The sequence below is a fragment of the Cheilinus undulatus genome, linkage group 4, assembly GCF_018320785.1.
Source record: "Cheilinus undulatus linkage group 4, ASM1832078v1, whole genome shotgun sequence".
NCBI classification, from domain to species: domain Eukaryota; kingdom Metazoa; phylum Chordata; class Actinopteri; order Labriformes; family Labridae; genus Cheilinus; species Cheilinus undulatus.
In genome coordinates, this window is record NC_054868.1 from 1,335,681 (window position 1) to 1,357,991 (window position 22,311).

Sequence of the window (22,311 nt, forward strand, 5' to 3'; positions counted from 1 at the left end):
CTCTCTGATTAAAACTAAACCAACATTATCAGAGTTTTTATCAGCACTCATTTTTAAATTGAACATTCTAACATTCTTTTCTCTCTGATTAAAACTTAACCGACATTATCAGAGTTTTTATCAGCATTCATTTTAAATTGAACATTCTAACATTAGATTCCCTCTGTTAAACTCTAAACTGTCATTATCAGAGTTTTTATCAGCACTCATTTTAAACTGAACATTCTAACATTCTTTTCTCTCTGATAAAAACTAAATCGACATTATCAGAGTTTTTATCAGCATTCATTTTAAACTGAACGTTCTTACATTCTTTTCTCTCTGATTAAAACTAAACCGACATTATCAGAGTTTTTATCAGCATTCATTTTAAACTGAACATTCTAACATTCTTTTCTCTCTGATAAAAACTAAACCGACATTATCAGAGTTTTTATCAGCATGGATCTATTTTTAGCTCTTAGTCGACTATTCTCTGTTCAACAAAGGCAGTTGAACGTTTCATTGATGCAGCATCAGGGGTGTCCAAACTGTGGCCCATGGGCCAGATTGAGCTGTCCTGGTCCACACCAGCAGAATGTTAGAACTGTAAAAATGAAGGATGTTCTGGTTGTAAAAACTGGTGGAAAATCTGAGTTAATGTTAGAACTCTATGAAGAAATGTATAAACGGAGGAGTTTCAGCCTGAAGGTGCTGATTGAGAGTTTAAGGAGTTAAAATGAGGTCTGAAGTTTTGGACGGTCGAGAGAGAGGGAGAGAGAGAGAGGGTGGTGGGATCCTCTCTGACAGCAGCGTGTTGCTCTGTTTGTCGTCTCCTCGTCCTCTCAGGTTTTATTTCAGTCTGTAGAGGAGCGAGGACGCGTGTTTAAAGCTGCGGCTGTTTTTGTGGAGGCTCTGATTCTAGAAACATCTTTGATGGTTTTTCACTGAGGCTGTTTGAGTGACGGTAGGTTTCAGCTTTGCTTTATGTAAACGCTGCAGATGGTTGTGTAATGATGGATAGTGATAGAGCTCATTTATATAACTACATCTGAAGACAAACAGAATATTCCGGTCTGATTGAGAAACATGTGAAATACTCTAGTTTTAGTCTTTTATAACTTTATCTGGAGCAGAGCTTTAGGATTTGATCGAACACTTTGGACTGCTTAATGCACTAAATCAGTGAAGGTAAGATCATTAAAGGTCAAAATTAAACTAATATATCTCCTGTATGTTAAAAAAATGCTCATTCTTAATGCAGGACAGTCTCTAAAGGCAGGGGTTCGGTAAGTTTTCAGTTGGTGGTCGTTTTTATAACATTTACTCACATTTAAGCACAAATATCAATAACCAGGTTTAATTTAAACTGAATTCTTTTAACTACACTTTCACAATAATATAAAAGGTATGATTTCAGCTCATTTTAAATTTATGTTTTGTTTTTTGAAAAGCACCCCCCTTTACTGTCTCATGACCCCCCTGGGGGTCCCAATCCCCACTTTGGGAACCACTGCCTTCAGGCAGAGAGACACTGACAGGTAGATGTGAGCTCCATAAAAACAGAGAAACGTTCTACATGATTCTGACTGAAATATTCTGCTCCGGCCTTTCTAACAGTCAGGGACGTTTCTGTCCTTCTGTCTGTGTCGGGTTTAGGCAGAGTGAGTTTGTGCTTAAATATTCTGCCACGGTTATCCCGGGTCTCCAAATGAAAAGTTTGGGAAGCTCTAGACCAGGGGTGTCAAACTCAAGGCTGGGTGGCCAAATTCGGCCCGTGGTACAGTTATATTCGACCACGACCATTAATATTTTTATTATAACTGGCCCACGAGTTTGAGGTCAGCAGATTTATTGAGTATAAAGATGTAAACTTATCCTCAAAGATTTAAAAAATATCCTTAAGTCATAAAAATGTGAAAAAGTAAAGAGTAGAAAGAATTATAACTATACATCATATATACTACATATATTACTATAAATATTACTTTTTATGTAATATTTAGACCTTTTAGATTCACATTTTAAATTTTAATTCATATTTTCACCATTTAAACTTGTGATTTTAGATGTATTCTACGGTGGCCAAGAGGTCTCACACAAATGCAATGCGTAGTATTCTCAAATTTTTACCTTTTAAACTCATGATTTCCAATGTACTCCTAAATTTTGACCTTTAAAACTAATGATTTTGAATATTTTTCTCATATTTTGAATTTTAAAATGTATTATTTTGAATTTTATCTCATATTTGGACCTTTATAATGCCTTTCCCCAGATTAAAGACTGACTCTTTAGGATAAGGAGAATAATTTAAATGTAATATCTGTTTTTACAGCCAACTGTTAACCTTATATTAATACATTAAACAATGTATGTACGGTAGGGTTTGGGCAATCAATCACAAATTAGATTAAATAAACAGTATATAAATAAATAAATAAAATTCTAGTATGGCCTGCTGCAATTTTCTAATTGCAGAAGGTGCAGTTTATCTTCAACCAGTCTATCTTTAACCTGTGTCAGTTTAAAACTTCTTTCTGCAGCAGAGACATTATACATTACATATCATGCAATCATTCTAGTGTTATGTTTTTAGAACAGTGTACCAAATCCTATTTTCTTAATTTTTGCATGTTTTTCTTATCAAATCTGAGACTTACAGTGCTTAACAAATGTATTAGACCACCCTAACCCTAACTAGAGTAAGGTTTATGCCACAGCTGCCCTAAATTAACAGCATTGGTAATTACCAAAATCATTTTTGATGTTTCTGCAATGGTTAATACACCAATATGTAGAAGCTCTTTAACCCAAATGATATTTTTAATGCTAAAACAGAATTATTATTGTTATCCATGAATTTTCAAATTTACTGATTTACAAAAAAAAACTGAAAAAAAAAAATAGTAAAGCACATTAATATTTCTTGATTAATATGTCAAATTATAGTTATTTACTGTCATCCCTGAAGAGAAAAATGAGTTTTAGTGGTTGAATGTTCTGCTTGATTCATTTCTGACTTCTCAGAGAAGCCCAGTGAGCCGGCTCAAATTTGGGTGAATTCAGTTTGAAATTCCTCATTCCTGTTCAAAATGGTAAAACGTGGAGAGCTGACTGAAAATGAAAGAGTCTGCATTAAAGCACTTCATGATGCTGGATGGTCTCTGAGACAGATATGACAGCTGGTCTAATACATTTGTTAAGCACTGTAAATAAAAATGATCATTCCCTCTCATACAACAGTTCAATCAAATGTGCACAATGAGGAAAAAAACATCACAATTGGATAATTTTTAAGACCTGCTCAGCTGTAGTTTAACCTAATATTGTGTTTTTATGGTGTAGAATGAATTATTGCCTGTTTTTGTTGTAAAATGCTTGAGATGAGGAACTTAAGAAATAATTGCTTATTAAATCGCAGTATTGGTTAAAAAAATCACACTTAGATTATTATTGTCCTGAATCATTCAGTCCTAATTTAGGGGTTTTAGTTTTTTTTTTGTGATGAAATTAAATTCATGCTGAGTCTTGGATCAGGACATGACGCCTGCACCATTATCACGGTTGCTGACTTCCTTTGGTTTGGCGTTTGGTCCACGTTAACTCCTCTGTTCAGCCATGAGCAAACCTTTATTTTAGTAAAAGTTGAAGACAAGATCAATCCTACAGACGCTGACGCTTCCAAAATAAGAGCAACGTTAATAAAAAAAAACAATTAATCACCCGAAACAACACATAAATTTCACATCTATGTGGGCAACACCCCATAGACGGTGTTAAGGAAGAACAGAACCTTTCAGCAGAGGTGATTGGACGATCTTCCTGCCTGTCAGACTCATTACTGGCCAATTAGAGCAACAAAACATCCAACATAGTTGGTGTTCACCACCAAGTTGTACACTAGTAGCTCCGCCTCTTTCTCCTCAAATGAAGCTGATTGGCCCAGTCATTCTCCAACCAGGATCAGTGTAGATCAGTGTTACTCAACCCTGTTAAACCAAAGAGCCAAACTGTTGACAAATACCTTCACAAGAGCCGCAATCTAAGAGGTGAAAAGTGGTAAAAACAGTTTAAAGTGCAAGTGAACCCCCGGCTCCGAGCTAACCCCGCCCTCCTCTGTAATTCAAAAATACACAGAAAGTGAACAGTTTGGTTCTGAGAGGAGGGAGAGGAAAAGGACGGGGCTCCCCAGATGAGGCGGGAGTGACAGTGATGTCCCCTTGTCAGAGAGAGACAGACAAAGTCCCACAGCACTGCTGCCTCATAGTGATCTTTTAAAGTGGAGGAGTTTTCCCTCTAGGGTCCCCCTGACGCGGGCTATAGTGTGGTGGTGGACCGTGGTGGTTCTGACTTGACCTGTTCGGTCCATTGGCTCCAGCAGTGGCGTTACTGTAGCCGGAGCTCTCAGAGCTGAGATACTGCAGGTGCAGGCAGGAGAGGATGGGAGTGGTCTCTGAATGGTAAAGTCAGTTAGAGGCGGTAACGCTCTACCTGGTACAAACAATGGTACAAAAGTAGAAAAAACATGGCAAAAAATGGGTGGAAATTGACTATAATGGGCAAAAGGCAGTCAAGAGTGGCAAAAATGGGCAAAAAATAGAAAACAAGTGGTATTTAATGGGCGAAAAGTGGCAAAAAATGGTAAAAATGGAAAAAATGAGATAACAGTGGCAAAAATTGGATAAAAATCGCATAAAGAAGTGACAAAATTGGCAAAAAAAAAATAGGAAAAAAGAAGTATGTAACGGGAAAAGGTGGCTTCAATGGGCGGAAAGTTGTAAAAAAATGGGCAAAAAACTTGGATAACAGTGGCGAAAATTGGATAAAGTCACAAAAAGAAGTGGCAAAATGGGCAAAAAAAAGGAAACACGTGGTATTTAATGGGAAACAGTAGCTCTAATGGGTGAAATGTGGTGAATAGTGGTGGAAATGGATAAAAGCACCAAAAAGAAGCAGCAAAAATGGGCAAAAAAATGAAACTTTTTTTGATTAATGATTTTTTTTTTATTTAATGATTAAATGGGCGAGAAGTTGCAAAAATTTGTAAAAAAGGGAAAAAATTGGATAACAGTGGCAAAAATTGGATAAAAGTCACAAAAAGAAGTGGCAATATTTGGCAAAAATAGAAAACAAATAGTATTTAATGGGAAAAGGTTGCTCTAATGGGTAAAAAGTTTCATAAAATTGTGAAAATGGGATTGCACACTAATCGAACACCAACATGTAGACAGATATCCCCTAAATCCCTCTGCACCACATGCTGTTGACAGCACCCTTTACACCCTAAAAGTAGCGCCTATTATCTTGTCTGTGATTCAGGAGAGGTGAGGGTTGAAGATGTCTTCTTGTGAAGGAGGAATTCAGTGCTTCACATTACTATTTTTCCTTCAAACCTCCATTTCAGACCAAACCAAATCAAAGCAGAGAGCTAAAGCCGCCTTCTGTTCCGTCTTTTAGGTTTAAGGACCTCAGGCGTCACCATGAGCAGCACCAGGACTTCGCCACCATTCTCCACCTGCCCGCTACTTCTCTTGTTGACCATCATCTTGACTGAACTTCCTTTGTCTGCAGCGGGAGGATTGACTGTGGCGTCCAACACCACCACTAATCAAACCAAATGTGGAGGAAGCACGGACTGCATTGAAGGCGTTATCCTCCCCATTTGGAAACCCGTGAACCCGGCCTTCCCGGACCGCCTCGCCAGGGCCACCATTTACTTTGTGGGATTGGCGTACATGTTCCTGGGGGTGTCTATCATTGCTGATCGCTTCATGGCGTCCATCGAGGTCATTACCTCCCAGGAGAGACAGATCACCATCAAGAAGCCAAACGGGGAGAAGATCACTACGACGGTACGGATCTGGAACGAGACCGTGTCTAACCTGACGCTGATGGCGCTCGGCTCTTCCGCTCCAGAGATCCTCCTGTCGGTCGTGGAGGTTTGTGGTCACAACTTTGATGCCGGCGAGCTTGGACCAAACACCATCGTAGGGAGTGCCGCCTTCAACATGTTTGTCATCATTGGCCTCTGCGTGTCCGTCATTCCTGACGGAGAGATCAGAAAGGTGAAACACCTCAGGGTGTTCTTCGTCACCGCCAGCTGGAGCGTCTTTGCGTACACTTGGCTGTACCTGATCCTGGCGGTAATTTCTCCAGGTGAGGTTGAGATATGGGAGGGGCTACTCACACTGTTCTTCTTCCCTCTTTGTGTCGGATTCGCCTATGTGGCCGACCGCAGACTCCTCTTCTACAAGTACGTGTACAAACGCTACAGAGCAGGGAAGCAGAAAGGAATGATCATCGAGACAGAGGGGGAACCTGAGCTTCCCTCCAAGGTCGACATCGAAATGGACGGGAAAATGCTCAACTCCCATGGAGAGGAAACGCCATTTGATTCTCAGGAGCTGGACGAGGAGGAGGCTCGCAGAGAGGTAGCGAGGATCCTGAAGGAGCTGAAACAGAAACACCCGGAGAAAGAGATGGAGCAGCTGATGGAGCTAGCAAACTACCAAGTTTTAACGCAACAGCAGAAGAGTCGAGCTTTCTACCGCTGTCAGGCCACCAGGATCATGACAGGAGCGGGAAACATCCTGAAGAAGCACGCCGCTGAACAAGCCAAGAGAGCCAACCAGCACGACATCTGCTCGGAGGTCTCAGCCAGTGATTTCTCCTCGAAGGTCTTCTTCGACCCCGGTACCTACCAGTGTCTGGAGAACTGTGGCAGTGTAGCCCTGAACATCGTACGCCGCGGTGGAGACCTGACCAGCACGGTCTCAGTGGATTACCGGACAGAAGACGGCACAGCAAACGCCGGCTCCGACTACCAGTTCACCGAAGGAACTGTCGTCTTCCAGCCAGGCGAGACCGAAAAGGAGATCCGCATCGACATAATCGATGATGACATCTTTGAGGAGGATGAACACTTCCTGGTTCACCTCAGTAATGTGAGGGTCATATCAGAGGGAACCGGAGCAGACGACCATGAGGGGAACCATGTAGACGCCCTGGCAGGTTTAGGTCTGCCGTGCACAGCCACCGTCACCATCTTTGATGACGACCACGCAGGGATCTTTACGTTCGAGGAACCGTTGGTGACGGTCAGCGAGAGCATCGGGATGATGGAGGTGAAGGTGGTTCGGACCTCAGGGGCTCGCGGCGTTGTGGTGGTGCCATACAAAACGATGGAGGGGACAGCTAAAGGAGGCGGCGAGGACTTTGAGGACACGCACGGAGTCCTGGAGTTTGAGAACGACGAGATCTGGTAAGTAGAGGACTTGACTTTTACGATCAGAATCTTTGACAAATTCTGCAACATGTGAAACAGTTCTCTTCTGTTAATCCAGAGATCTGTAGCATCAGAACCGCGTGTAGCTAACAGCTAGCCACATTAGCGTCTTCACTCTAATGTGTTCATGCCTGAAGTGAACGATCCTCCGTTTCCGCATACTTGAACACACAGATACATAGAGTTTGCTTACCTAATTTTTAAAAAAATAACTTGTTCTTGTCATGTTTCAATCTAATCTACATGAATGCCTGAAAGACACAAAAAGGGAGGGGCTTCTTTCTCCCAGATCCAGCATTTCAGTCAGTTGTCAACAAACATGGCTGAGTTTGACTACGTTGCTAACCTCGGGCAGTGCTAACCATGCTGCTAGCTTGATAGTAGGTTGTTGAAATCAAGTGTCAGACAAAAGTTTTCACAACTTACCTGACAATCTGACCTCCTCGCTCCCTTTCCTCTGCGCTCGGTTGAAGGAACCTCCTCTCTCCTTCGCCAGCAGATCTGCAATCTGATCTGATCTGATCTGATCAATCAGATCTGCCAGCAGAGATCCTCCAGCGGAGGTCACCAAAGGAATGTGCCGTGCATATCTGGTGAATTGAGCCAGTAATCTGTGCGTTACGTTTTTTCCCTCCATTTTTTCCAACTACAAGGCCAGGGATCATCGAGTACATCTACACCAGGGCCAGATTTAGTCTCAACAGAAACTCTGGGGGCCGGACTTTCAAGTACACAAAATTTAAATTAATATTCTGCTCAGACTGAAATATTAACGTAGCAGTATGTGTATTTTCGGCGGCACGGCAGTGCAGGGCTTAGCGCTGTTGCCTCACAGCAAGAAGGTGGCTGGTTCGCTTCCCGGTCAGGGCCTTTCTGTGTGGAGTTTGCATGTTCTCCCGTGGGTTCACGTGGGTTCTCTCTGGGTACTCCGGCTTCCTCCCACCACCAAAAACATGCTCATTAGGTTAATTGGTGACTCTAAATTGCCTGTGAGTGTGAGTGTGCCTGGTTGTCTGTCTCTATATGTCAGCTCTGCAATTGACTGGCGACTAGTCCAGGGTGTACCCCGCCTCCAGCACCCCCCCCCCCCCCCGGCGACCTGGAATGGAATAAGCGGTGTAGAAAATGGATGGATGGATGGATTTTAATATTTTCTTTTAAAATACAGGACATTTCTAGTCATTACCAGTAAAATCTATCCCTATTATCTAGAATGCAGCAGGCCTGACAACAAAACTGTCTGGACCCTGACAATCACAGAGAATGGGCCCTCCATGATTGTCATTCAGCACCAATATTAACCTGTGTTGACACTTTTGCCCCATATTTGATACTTTTTGCCCCCTTTTGCTCTTTAACCCAATTTTGCAAGATTTTAACCCCCTCTGAACCACTTTTCCTGGATGTTTTATCCCCTTTGTGCCACTCTTATCCATTTTTGCCACTTTTCTTCTATTATTGCCACTTTTTAACCCTTTTTCATTACATTTTTTTTCAACAATTTTTGCAACTTTGCAAAAGCCACTCCCTCCTTCCCACTGGCCCCAGGGAGTGGCTGATGAGGGACAGTGGGAAGGAGGGGGTGGGCGTGTCTTATCCCCCTGACATCCTAATCAGTATACTGATAATCAACTGGCGGCCTGGGGGCCATATCAGGCCTCCAAAACCTCCCTGTCCAGCCCCCGAAAGATCATTAGATTCAGAAAAGGAGGAAAAGAAGATGTGGTTTTAAGAGTATCCTTAAAACCACAAAAAGAGGCAAAAATTTGGGGAGAAATGGAAACAAGTGGTATTTAGTGGGAAAACGTAGCTTATTTGGATGAAAGTGGTGAAAAAAAGGCAAAAATGGGCAAAAAAATAGGAAAAAAGGGGTATTTAATGGGAAAAGGTAGCTTAAATATGGCAAAAAAGGGTGAAAAAAGGCAAAAATTAGGGAAAAGGTGGAAAAAGAAGTTGTAAAATGGCCAAGGAATGGACAAAAAGGGATGTTTAGTGGTGAAAAATAGCTTACATTGGTGGAAAGTGGCAAAAATGGTGAAAATTACCAAAAATTTCCTTTTTGTTATGTTTTTTTTAGGTTTTCTGGGGAACATTTGTTTAAATTAAGACATAAAAGAGCCACATGTCGAGTATGACTGCTTCAGAATGACTTCCTGCTGTCCCTCATCAGTTGTTATCCAGCTTCGTCTGGTCTGACTAGGACTTCTGCCTTTGCTGCTGCTGTGGTATCAAACAGGTATCAGGCTCTGATTTTCCTGATCATATCAGAGTTTAACTTCCTGACGCACCAAAGACTCAGATTTTCTTCCTCAGATACTCTTCATGGTTTAGGTTGAAACCAGGATGGTGGATGATGGGATGTAGAACAGAAAAATCATTTAGTTTAGTCCTTCAGTTTAAAGTCTGCTGTCAGTGAAACTTTTCACATAAATTCATATCGCCTGTTTATGGCTGATGTTTAGTCGCTGGGATACATAATCGATTCACATTAACATGAAAGAGGTGCCAACATGTGGGTCTGAATAAATTAAATATTTGCATTGATTTTGTTCTCTATGGAAGCCCAGAGAGGACAAGCATAATGAGCTCATTTCTGCTCCTAAATGTCTCATTTACCTTTAAAGACTCGGCTCAGTGGACCCTGTCCTGTTTAGATCCAGGACCAGTTCCTGTTCGCTGGTGAAGTTCACGTTAGAATCTCTGCTGTAGAAGTTGAACGTCACCCTCAGCGAGCAACACGACTGCTCAGAGGGGCGGAGCTTTCTGAGAACAGTGGAGCGGTGTGAAAACTCTCTGAATGACCTGTTTCTATGTTTCTGTTCCCTGCAGACTAAAGCCTTTAGTCAGGGTTGGTGATGCCGTTCCTGTCTCTAAATACTCTTCCTGTGGCACGCACTAGCAAGGGTTCAAATCACATCACTACACTGGTGGAACTCTGGGTAAACTGGAAAAACAACCACGGCTGAGGCGGCGGTAACAGTTCGCCCTGATAAAGCGGGAAAAAACAACGGAGGCAGATAAGTTTGGAACAATGGAGGTCAGAGGTCAGATATAAAGATCCTCCTGACAGGACAGGAGGGATGTGATTGGTTGTCTCCAGCAGGCCTCACAGCAGTGATTGGTTAAAGTTTTCCCCTCACCCAGCGTCCCTCAGCCACGGTCAACTGAGGAGCCAAAGTACTGAGCAACACCTGTGTGAGAGCGGCAGTCTAAGAGGTGAAAGAAAGGGTTAAAGCTGGAAAAGAGAGGGTTAAAGTGGCCAAAAAAAGGGTTAAAGTGGCAAAAAAAGGGTTAAAGTGGGAAAAAAAAGGGTTAAAGTGGGGATAAAGGGTTAAAGTGGGAAAAAAGGGTTAAAGCTGGAAAAGAGAGGGTTAAAGTGGGAAAAAAGGGTTAAAGTGGGGATAAAGGGTTAAAGTGGCCAAAAAAGGGTTAAAGTGGGAAAAAAGGGTTAAAGTGGGAAAAAAGGGTTAAAGCTGGAAAAGAGAGGGTTAAAGTTGGAAAAAAAGGGTTAAAGTGGGGATAAAGGGTTAAAGTGGCCAAAAAAAGGGTTAAAGTGGGAAAAAAGGGTTAAAGTGGGAAAAAAGGGTTAAAGCTGGAAAAGAGAGGGTTAAAGTGGGAAAAAAGGGTTAAAGTGGGGATAAAGGGTTAAAGTGGGAAAAAAAAGGGTTAAAGTGGGGATAAAGGGTTAAAGTGGGAAAAAAGGGTTAAAGCTGGAAAAGAGAGGGTTAAAGTGGGAAAAAAAGGGTTAAAGTGGGGATAAAGGGTTAAAGTGGCCAAAAAAAGGGTTAAAGTGGGAAAAAAGGGTTAAAGTGGGAAAAAAGGGTTAAAGCTGGAAAAGAGAGGGTTAAAGTGGGAAAAAAGGGTTAAAGTGGGGATAAAGGGTTAAAGTGGGAAAAAAGGGTTAAAGCTGGAAAAGAGAGGGTTAAAGTGGGAAAAAAGGGTTAAAGTGGGGATAAAGGGTTAAAGTGGCCAAAAAAAGGGTTAAAGTGGGAAAAAAGAGTTAAAGCTGGAAAAAAGGGTTAAAGTGGCAAAAAAAGGGTTAAAGTGGCAAAAAAAAGGGTTAAAGTGGGAAAAAAAGGGTTAAAGTGGCAAAAAAAGGGTTAAAGTGGAGAAAAAGGGTTAAAGCTAGAAAAGAGAGGGTTAAAGTGGCAAAAAAAAGGGTTAAAGTGGGGGAAAAAAGGGTTAAAGCTGGAAAAGAGAGGGTTAAAGTGGGAAAAAAGGGTTAAAGTGGGGATAAAGGGTTAAAGTGGCCAAAAAAAGAGTTAAAGCTGGAAAAAAGGGTTAAAGTGGCAAAAAAAGGGTTAAAGTGGCAAGAAAAGGGTTGAAGTGGGAAAAAAAGGGTTAAAGTGGCAAAAAAAGGGTTAAAGTGGCCAAAAAAAGGGTTAAAGTGGGAAAAAGGGTTAAAGTGGAGAAAAAGGGTTAAAGCTGGAAAAGAGAGGGTTAAAGTGGCAAAAAAAGGGTTAAAGTGGCAAAAAAAGGGTTAAAGTGGGGAAAAAGGGTTAAAGTGGGAAAAAAGGGTTAAAGTGGGAAAAAAGGGTTAAAGTGGCCAAAAAAAGGGTTAAAGTGGGAAAAAAGGGTTAAAGATGGAAAAGAGAGGGTTAAAGTGGCAAAAAAAAGGTTAAAGAGGCAAAAAAGGGGTTAAAGAGGCAAAAAAAGGGTTAAAGTGGGGGAAAAGGGTTAAAGCTGGAAAAGAGAGGGTTAAAGTGGTAAAAAAAGGGTTAAAGTGGCAAAAAAAGGGTTAAAGTGGCCAAAAAAAGGGTTAAAGTGGGAAAAAGGGTTAAAGTGGAGAAAAAGGGTTAAAGCTGGAAAAGAGAGGGTTAAAGTGGCAAAAAAAGGGTTAAAGTGGCCAAAAAAAGGGTTAAAGTGGGAAAAAAGAGTTAAAGCTGGAAAAAAGGGTTAAAGTGGCAAAAAAAGGGTTAAAGTGGCAAGAAAAGGGTTAAAGTGGGAAAAAAAGGGTTAAAGTGGCAAAAAAAAGGGTTAAAGTGGAGAAAAAGGGTTAAAGCTAGAAAAGAGAGGGTTAAAGTGGCAAAAAAAGGGTTAAAGTGGGAAAAAAGGGTTAAAGCTGGAAAAGAGAGGGTTAAAGTGGCAAAAAAAGGGTTAAAGTGGGAAAAAAGGGTTAAAGCTGGAAAAGAGAGGGTTAAAGTGGGAAAAAAGGGTTAAAGTGGGGATAAAGGGTTAAAGTGGCAAAAAAAGAGTTAAAGCTGGAAAAAAGGGTTAAAGTGGCAAAAAAAGGGTTAAAGTGGCAAGAAAAGGGTTGAAGTGGGAAAAAAAGGGTTAAAGTGGCAAAAAAAGGGTTAAAGTGGCCAAAAAAAGGGTTAAAGTGGGAAAAAGGGTTAAAGCGGAGAAAAAAAGGGTTAAAGCTGGAAAAGAGAGGGTTAAAGTGGCAAAAAAAGGGTTAAAGTGGCAAAAAAAGGGTTGAAGTGGGGAAAAAGGGTTAAAGTGGGAAAAAAGGGTTAAAGTGGGAAAAAAGAGTTAAAGTGGGGATAAGGGGTTAAAGTGGCCAAAAAAAGGGTTAAAGTGGGAAAAAAGGGTTAAAGTGGGAAAAAAAAGGGTTAAAGTGGGGAAAAAGGGTTAAAGATGGAAAAGAGAGGGTTAAAGCTGGAAAAAAAAGGTTAAAGTGGGGAAAAAGGGTTAAAGATGGAAAAGAGAGGGTTAAAGTGGCAAAAAAAGGTTAAAGAGGCAAAAAAGGGGTTAAAGAGGCAAAAAAAGGGTTAAAGTGGGGGAAAAGGGTTAAAGCTGGAAAAGAGAGGGTTAAAGTGGTAAAAAAAAGGGTTAAAGTGGCAAAAAAGGGGTTAAAGTGGCCAAAAAAAGGGTTAAAGTGGGAAAAAGGGTTAAAGTGGCCAAAAAAAGGGTTAAAGTGGGAAAAAGGGTTAAAGCGGAGAAAAAAAGGGTTAAAGCTGGAAAAGAGAGGGTTAAAGTGGCAAAAAAAGGGTTAAAGTGGCCAAAAAAAGGGTTAAAGTGGGAAAAAGGGTTAAAGTGGAGAAAAAGGGTTAAAGCTGGAAAAGAGAGGGTTAAAGTGGCAAAAAAAGGGTTAAAGTGGCAAAAAAAAAGGGTTAAAGTGGGGAAAAAAGGGTTAAACCTGGAAAAGAGAGGGTTAAAGTGGCAAAAAAAGGGTTAAAGTGGGAAAAAAGGGTTAAAGTGGGAAAAAAGGGTTAAAGTGGGGATAAAGGGTTAAAGTGGCCAAAAAAAGGGTTAAAGTGGGAAAAAAGGGTTAAAGTGGGAAAAAAAAGGGTTAAAGTGGGGAAAAAGGGTTAAAGATGGAAAAGAGAGGGTTAAAGCTGGAAAAAAAAGGTTAAAGTGGGGAAAAAGGGTTAAAGATGGAAAAGAGAGGGTTAAAGTGGCAAAAAAAGGTTAAAGAGGCAAAAAAGGGGTTAAAGAGGCAAAAAAAGGGTTAAAGTGGGGAAAAAGGGTTAAAGCTGGAAAAGAGAGGGTTAAAGTGGTAAAAAAAAGGGTTAAAGTGGCAAAAAAAAAAGGTTAAAGAGGCAAAAAAAAAGGTTAAAGAGGCAAAAAAAGGGTTAAAGAGGCAAAAAAAGGGTTAAAAAGGCAAAAAAAAGGGTTAAAGTGGCAAAAAAGGGTTAAAGAGGCAAAATGGGTTAAAAAGGCAAAAAAAGGGGTTAAAGAGGCAAAAAAAGGGGTTAAAGAGGCAAAAAATGGGGTAAAGTGGGAAAAAAGGGTTAAAGTTGTAAAAAAGGTTTCTAGTGGCAAAAAAGGGTTAAAGTGGAGGAAAAAAGGGTTAACTTTAACTCACACTTTAACTAACACATTTTTGGTCTCTTCCCACCCATTTTTGCCTCTTTTGTCCCAGTGTTTGCTGCTTTTAGCCCATTTTTGCCACTTCTTTTTGTCACTTATCTCCCATTTTTGACATTTCAATTCTGCTTTCTGCAGACAAATGCCACTTTTTGCCCATTTTCCCCACCTTTTTTCTGATTTTTGCCCATTTTGGTCTCTTTTTGACTATTTGTGCCAACTTTAACTCATTTTTGGTCTCTTCCCACCCATTTTTGCCACTTTTCTCCCAGTATTTACTGCTTTTTGACCATCTTTGTCACCTGTAACTTATCTTAATTGCCACTTTTCCCCACTTGCAGTTGTATGTTTGAAGAGTTAGGCTCTTTGGTACAGCAGGGCTGACTAACACTGCTCTAGAGTTAACATGATGAAGCTTCTTCACTTCAGCCTGCAGGCTTTACTGTTTACGTCTTGGTATTGTCCCTGATTTTCCTCATTGTTTTCCAGCTCTGCGTCTCTGTCGTCCTCTGTCTCTTCGTCAGAGCTCCCGGTGTGTCAAGCAGATAAACATCACGCAGCTCTCTTCCTTATAAGGTCACTCAGTGTTCGGCGGCAGCAGCAGACTCTGCTCTTTGTCACGGCTCGGCCCGTAAAGACGACAGACGCTGCAGCCGGTTCCTCTCCCAGCAACCACGGCGGAGGTCTCTGCTGGCTCAGGGCCGAGCTCTCGTTTATATCAGCTTCTGTTTCCTTCAGTCAGAGCGGGCCGAGGCCGTCAACGAGCGAGAGGAGACGCAGACGAGACGCCGAGTTTCAGATATCCTTCAGACTGACCATAAATCAGACCGGAGCGAGCAGTTAGAGAAAAACTCACTCTGCAGACATGAACTCAGAGAGAGCCTCATTCAGAACAATCAAGGACAATTCTGACCTCGTTAGCATCTACAACCCTGATTCCAAAAAAGCTGGGAGAATATGTGTCTCTAAAAGCTCTCTCTACTGTTCAGCACTGATAGTTCCTTTCCAGATCTTAGAGCTGCCCACGCCATAGGCACTAACGAACCCCATACCATCAGAGATGCAGGCTTTAGACCTGAGCCAGGAGAACAAGCTGGATGCTCCCTCTTCTCTTTAGTCCACAGGACACGGCGTCTGTGGTTTCCTCTGACCACAGAACAGTTTTCCATGTTTCCTCTGACCACAGAACAGTTTTCCATGTTTCCTCTGACCACAGAACAGTTTTCCATATTTCCTCTGACCACAGAACAGTTTTCCTCAGTCCATGTTAAATGAGCTTTGGTCCAGAGAAGACGGTGGTGTTTCTGGATCCTGTTCACATATGGCTTCTTCTCTCCATGATCCAGCTTTAACTGCCAGTTTGCAGTGACCCAGCTTTTTTGGAGCTGTGGTTCTACATTCTGACACATAGATATCCTCAGAATAACGGCATCGTCTCTGTCAGTATGAGAGGCTCTGCAGCGTTTTTCTAGGACTAAACCGGAGCGTCCTGGAGTCACAGAGACCAAAAGCTCCCAAGCATCAATCTGCTCACATCAAATAAACATGGAGATGGACCGAGGCGCTGCTCTGTGTTTCCATGCTGCTGGCACACGCAGACGCTCTGTCCAATCAGGGCTGCCGTAGCCTGCAGCTCGCTGCGGCGTCCAACACTGCGGGCTGAACAAACGATGTCATCAGTGATTCTTCATCTCTGAATCATGTGTGAGCTCAACTGTCTGCAGAATCCCCGCTCAACCTTACAATTATTTTCATTTATGTTTTTATTTTCGTAAAGACGGCTGCACGGCTCAGGTGGAGGTTAACCATCAGACCAGGATTATAATCTTTGATATTATAATCAGTGATGTTTGATTCCACAGCAGCAAAGACAGACGGGTCAGACGCAGCACACTGCAGCATTTCCTCTTTAAATGATAACAAAGTTCTGCACATGCTCAGACTTCACAGAAACGCTGGCAGTGTTTTATCTTTCTTTAATCTTTAATCTGAAACCAGATTAGGATTATTCTCATGTCACATTTACATGCACTTAGCACCTGTCTTCCTCCTCATATTACGCTATTATTTATTCTTAAGAGAAGGGAATAAGTGTGCATTGGATTGTGGGTAATTCCTGAAGAGGATACACATGTGCATCCTTGGAAAATCTCTGTTTGAAGGAATCAGTCCTTGGAAAAACTTAAGGATCCTGGAGATTGGAACAGTCGTCTGAAGTAGTATCCTCCAAAAACAGCTGTTGGAGGATCCTTCCTCGGCTTTCAGAAACTGCTACAGCCTCCGCTCTGTTCCTCTGATCAACGACTGCAGGCTAATGACCCGCTGATCAACGTCTATCAGCTAGCTAGCTTTGAGAGGCCACAGTTTAGCTACAGCAAAGCTACAGCATCCAACGCTGTAGCTAAAGTAAAGCTACAGCGTAGCCATGGTGTAGCTACAGCATAGCTATAGCGTAACCATGGTGTAGCTACAGCATAGCTATAGCATAACCATGGTGTAGCTACAGCATAGCTATAGCATAACCATGGTGTAGCTACAGTGTAGCTACAGCATAGCTATAGCGTAACCATGGTGTAGCTACAGCATAGCTATAGCGTAACCATGGTGTAGCTATAGCATAACCATGGTGTAGCTACAGCATAGCTATAGCATAGCCATGGTGTAGCTACAGTGTAGCTACAGCATAGCTATAGCGTAACCATGGTGTAGCTATAGCATAACCATGGTGTAGCTACAGCATAGCTATAGCATAGCCATGGTGTAGCTACAGTGTAGCTACAGCATAGCTATAGTGTAACCATGGTGTAGCTACTGCATAGCTATAGCATAACCATGGTGTAGCTACAGTGTAGCTATAGCGTAACCATGGCGTAGCTACAGTGTAGCTACAGCATAGATTAATCACAGAGATTAAAGCAGGCTTCAGGTTCAGCGCCCACAGCCATCACCTTCCTTCTGTTGTTTTCTCTCTCTTCCTGTTTGCTTTTCTTCCCCACGCCTCACGCTGCTTCTTCTTCTTCTTCTGCAACTTTTCTTCTTCTCTTCCAGCAAAACCATTCAGATCAATATAATCGATGATGAGGAGTACGAGAAAAACAAGAACTTCTTCCTGGAGATTGGAGAGCCTCGGCTGCTGGAGATGAGTGGGAGGAAAGGTGGGAGCACCAAGTTCCTATGCTGTTACCCCACCCCTGTGTAACCCCACCCTTAGTCCCTAACGACCTTTAACCTTTAGCCATCCATACTCACCTCACCAGACTGGAGGTCAGGATGAACGTCAGAGCAGCAGAAAAATCCAAAACACTCAAACACCGTAGTCCAGACTTCTTCTCTAAACCTTTATTTATTTATTAACATAACCACGTGCACAAGAAGTCAGGCAGTGCCAAAAAAGAACGGACAATAATATTAGTAAGGCGTCTAGGCAGGGCTTCGTTTATCAGGCCCTCAGGGGCCCAGGCTTCACTGTTGGCAGGCCTGACATCTCAGGTAAACCCTCTCAGAACACCTGGACATGGATATGGTTCAGGTAAACCCTCTCAGAACACCTGGACGTGGTCATGGTTCAGGTAAACCCTCTCAGAACACCTGGACATGGACATGGTTCAGGTAAACCCTCTCAGAAAACCTGGACATGGTCATGGTTCAGGTAAACCCTCTCAGAACACCTGGACGTGGTCGTGGTTCAGGTAAACCCTCTCAGAACACCTGGACGTGGTCGTGGTTCAGGTAAACCCTCTCAGAACACCTGGACGTGGTCGTGGTTCAGGTAGACCCTCTCAGAACACCTGGACATGGTCATGGTTCAGGTAAACCTCAGAACACCTGGACGTGGTCATGGTTCAGGTAGACCCTCTCAGAACACCTGGACATGGTCATGGTTCAGGTAAACCTCAGAACACCTGGACGTGGTCATGGTTCAGGTAAACCTCAGAACACCTGGACGTGGTCGTGGTTTAGGTAGACCCTCTCAGAACACCTGGACGTGGTCGTGATTCAGGTAAACCCTCTCAGAACATCTGGACAGGTGCATGGTTCTGTGTCTTCAATTGCATGTTGTTGGACTAATGCATGACCCCGCCCCTCTGTCGTTGTCTACACTCTTCCAGGAAGTGGCTCAGTGTTAGAATCGTAGACCGAGAGGAGTACGATAAGCAGGCCAGCTTCTACATCCAGCTGAAGGAGCCGTACTGGAACAGGAGGAGGTGGACAGGTGTGACGGAGCGCCCACACCTCTGATATCTTTACACCTGTCCTTCTTCTTCTGAAACTCCGCCTCTTTTTCTGCTGCCTCCGACTTTAAAGCAGAGATAAGCTGAGGCTCGTTAGCATGATTGAGCTAATGAAGGCCGCTTACGTGGCTGCTCTGAGTACAGGTGTTAGGACAGGTTTGGACTCTAAGATCAGGATTAGTGAAGGCACAGGTGTCTGAACTATGGCCCCAAAGCCAAATGTGACCCATCGTCTATTTCTAACCAGCCTGCAGCAGAGTTTAAAATAAAGGAGAGTATTTTTGACCAAACTGTTCAGACTTTTTACCTGAGGGTACAGAAAAAAAATCAGGCTGATGGGCCTGAGGAAGTCCCTCACCTGTATCAAAGATAGTCCAACGAAGGGTCAGACATGCTCAGATTAAAGAAAAACCAGCTTCACATGGACCTCTTTATCACTAGAGACCTGAGGACCAGAGATGGAAGAGCAGCTGAGATGTTAATCAGAGACAGTAGATGTTCTAATGGGGCCTCAAGAACTTTATTTCATGATGAAACTGAACCACAGTCAGACATCTCTGCCTTAGAGTGTTTGCAGCTTCGTTCATGTTCACCATCAGGAGGGTAAAGATATTTACATGACAACTGTCTAAGACTTTAAACCCATACATTTGTGAGCACAACTTCATTTTTATTACTAACTAGATCAAAATTGCAATTTCAGCTGAAATTGCACGGGAATGCTGAGAGCTGAATTGTGGATGAACTGCTGAAAATAGCCAAAAGCACAAAAACAGCTGAAAATAGCATAATAATAGCATAAAATAGGGTAAAATGGCATAAAGGTAGCTGAAAATGGCATTTAATAGCTAAAAAGGATACAAATAGCTGAAATTTGCTTAAAAAAAGCTGAAAATAGCCATGAAATAGTTGAAAGTAGCCTTAAAATAGCTGAAAATAGTAAAAAAAAATAGCATAAAATAATATAAAATGGCATAAAGGTAACTGAACATGGCATTCAATAGCTAAAAAGGATACAAATAGCTGAAAGTAGCCTAAAAGAGCTGAAAATTGCCATAAAATAGTTGAAAGTAGCCTTAAAATAGCTGAAAGTAGCTGAAAAGCTGAAGAGTGCATGACGTGATTTGTGAAGAATGTAAGATCATTGCTCAAAATATAGAATTAAGTAAAGAAAAAAAAATAGAATTAGAAGAGCTGGCCCATCTGAAATAATGTTATTTCAGTTTTAGAAAAAGAATAATAGTTTGTTTTTTTTTTAAGTATAAATAGTATGAATAAGTATTATAAATGGCTAAAAAGAGCACAAGAAGCTGAAGAGTGAGATAGTAGAATAGTGAAAATAGCACAAGGAATGCCAAAGTTATGAGGAGTTGAAGAAAGTGCAGATTTGTGAAATTTTGCCATCTGTTTAACATTGTTAAACAAAGTTAAACATTTTAAGAATTACTAAAGTTAGAAATGAGAGAAGTCAAAGCAGTTGAATGGTGAAGAAACTGAGTTTTTAAAAGTTCAAACGGTGTCGATACGACAAAGTATGAAGGAGGAGATAGCAGACACGGAAGAAGAAGAATAAACAAAATGGCCAACGAAAGCTCTCCTTGGTGCCTCTCTAAATATGTCCTCCACGCATTCGTAGCTCTTGCAGAACAGGGCTGATTTTCCGGGGTCCCTGAGAACAGCGTTGTCATAAATAACCATAAGTGACAATTTTATAAAAACATTGATAACTTTTGAACAATATGTCACAGACACTTGAGGCCTTTGCACACTGGGTCTGATTGTTTCGTCCAAATTTTTTGCACGTTAAAAAAGAAAATCGAGCTCATGTTGTTCTAATCAAGGTTGCACACTGATGCCAAAATTTGCATCTGTCATATTTTTTTTTCGAAACAGGCTCGATTTTAATGCGAAATTTCACATCAGTCCAAGTCATTTAAATGGGTGAGTGATGGCCTGCTGCTTCCTCACACCCCTCCCCTCTCTCTCTCGCCCTGAAACCTCACTTTAAACACCAAAGTTAGCTCATTTATTACGTGGATATAAACCATGGAAATATAACAGATTGGTGATTGCTGATTCAGATCAGCGCCCATTGCTTTATTCTCGCTCACTCACCCCCGTCCAGCTCCTCCCTCTCTCCTACTCCCGAAACCTCTCTGAAAACACCGTCGTTTGCAGGTGTGTGGTGTGGATATCGGCTATGGAAATAAAACAGATAAAGGCATACGTTTGTAGTCTAATAGCTCATAACAGAGACAGAATTAAAAAGTTGTTCTCCGTTTCTCCAACGTGGTTCAGCGCTCTGACCCATGAATGTGTGCTGAATGAAGCTCTGTGTCAGGATGGATCCAGCGGGATTTTAAAGGAGTGACAGAGATCCAGGCTCACAGTGCGAAACTATTGGCCACTTTCTACGAATTTTCACAGTGAAGGCAATACAAATGCATCGGACTCAGTGTGCAAGGTCCGAGTTTGTGACGTTTTTTCAGATTACGCATCCTAAAAAACGCATCAGAAAAAAACACATCGGAACATAACAGACCCAGTGTGTAAAGACCTTTACTCTTTTTTCCTCTGAAAGCTGACCTTTTAGCCGTTTATTTGTGACCCTTGACGTCTCCATAGCTCTAAAGGACGCCGTTCCAGTTAGCCCAGAACTTTAGTGACTTTTCTGGGTCTTTAAAGATTAAATCCACGTCACTAGGGCCGATAATAAGCGTATTTTTGTCAATTTTTAATCCATTTTCCATCATTTACTTCCGCTTCCTGCCATTGGCTTTGACATGTTGACTTGCAATGCATTATGGGAGGGGATTTCAACCAATGGGAAGCTGATGCGTCTCTACTGCTTTGAAGATTGGCACACATGACTTTTTCTTTGTATAAGTTTAGATATTTTAAAAACCGTTGATCACAGAATGTTATTTTTTCACCGAGCAAAGAAAAGGCTTCGTCACTAAAGTTTATGGAGTGTTAATAAAAATCTCTGAGTTTCAAATTCCATTTTTTTCTTTAGTCTTTAGAGTCCTGTAACTTTTTAGACGTTCCAGTGACATTACTGTAGTAGATATATTCTTAAAGCCCAGGTTGTCCTGAAAAAAAGGCTGTATAGAGCCTGACTGTTGATGTTTTACAAGCTTTTTAAGACAAAAAGTCCAGGAGAGACACAATGGTGAAAGAAACAGCTGTGAGCTCTAAGGATTAAATCCTTCTGCTTTTATTTATGCATTTTATTTTTCTGCTTCCTTTCCTCTGATTTCTCTCTCGTCTGTTTCCTCTCTTCAGCCGTGTTGCTTCAGGAAGTCGGTAAGCTGCTTTCCTCGTTCCTTTTCTGACGTTTTCTCACCCTCTGTCTTCTTTCTTAGCCAGTCGTCTCGTCTTTAGTGGGGTTTCCATCCTACACGTCTGATCCAATCCAAATTTAAGTCATGACGTAATTTTGTAAGCAAACCCAGAAGTAAGCGTCACATGGGAGTCCAATAAAAGTTTATCAAACTTTCACATTTTGTTCATAAAGATAATCTTCATAAATTGATAATTTAAGCATCATATCTGGTTGGTTAATCTAACTGAGGAAAGTTAAAAGCTAACATCATGTTTTATTGAACTAAAACACTGACTGAATTTAACGTTGTCACCGCAGATACAAGCTAACGGCAGGCTCAGTTACCGAGCGTTAAACTCTCTTGAGCTTGTGTTCACCACAGACCTTATTTCAGACATTTAACCCAAAACTAATTCAAAAATCCCAGAGACTTTCAGACGACAGAACCGGAAGTGCTAAAATGCTAACTCACTTCCATGTTTTAGGACTCATTCCTGCACAACTCCATACAGGCAGTGACATCACCAGTCCACATATTAGCCCCGCCCACATAAAAAATCAGACAGGAAAAAGGTGAAAAACTTTCTAACAGTCTAAACCCCGAATTCAGTCACATGTAGATCTCAGTGTTTTCACATGTTCACAGGGTCTTTAACCTCCTGAGACCTGAGCCTTTGTTTGGAGAGCATTTTTATTTTCTCCCACTTATTTGGGATAAATATGGTCAGATAAATTAA

The 22,311-nt window shown here is 41.7% G+C and overlaps 1 protein-coding gene across 2 annotated transcripts in view; it reads left to right on the plus strand.

The window, feature by feature from the left end:
- Window positions 1-818: 818 nt before the first annotated feature.
- The window catches only part of slc8a1a (solute carrier family 8 member 1a), a 39,011-nt gene continuing 17,518 nt past the window's right edge, over window positions 819-22,311 (plus strand). For both annotated transcript variants that reach the window (XM_041785928.1, XM_041785929.1), the window contains exons 1-3: window positions 819-946; window positions 5,440-7,243; window positions 18,127-18,230. In XM_041785928.1, the coding sequence (XP_041641862.1) occupies window positions 5,463-7,243; window positions 18,127-18,230 (1,885 nt within the window). In that variant the 5' untranslated portion in view covers window positions 819-946; window positions 5,440-5,462. The remainder of the gene's footprint in view (window positions 947-5,439; window positions 7,244-18,126; window positions 18,231-22,311) is intronic.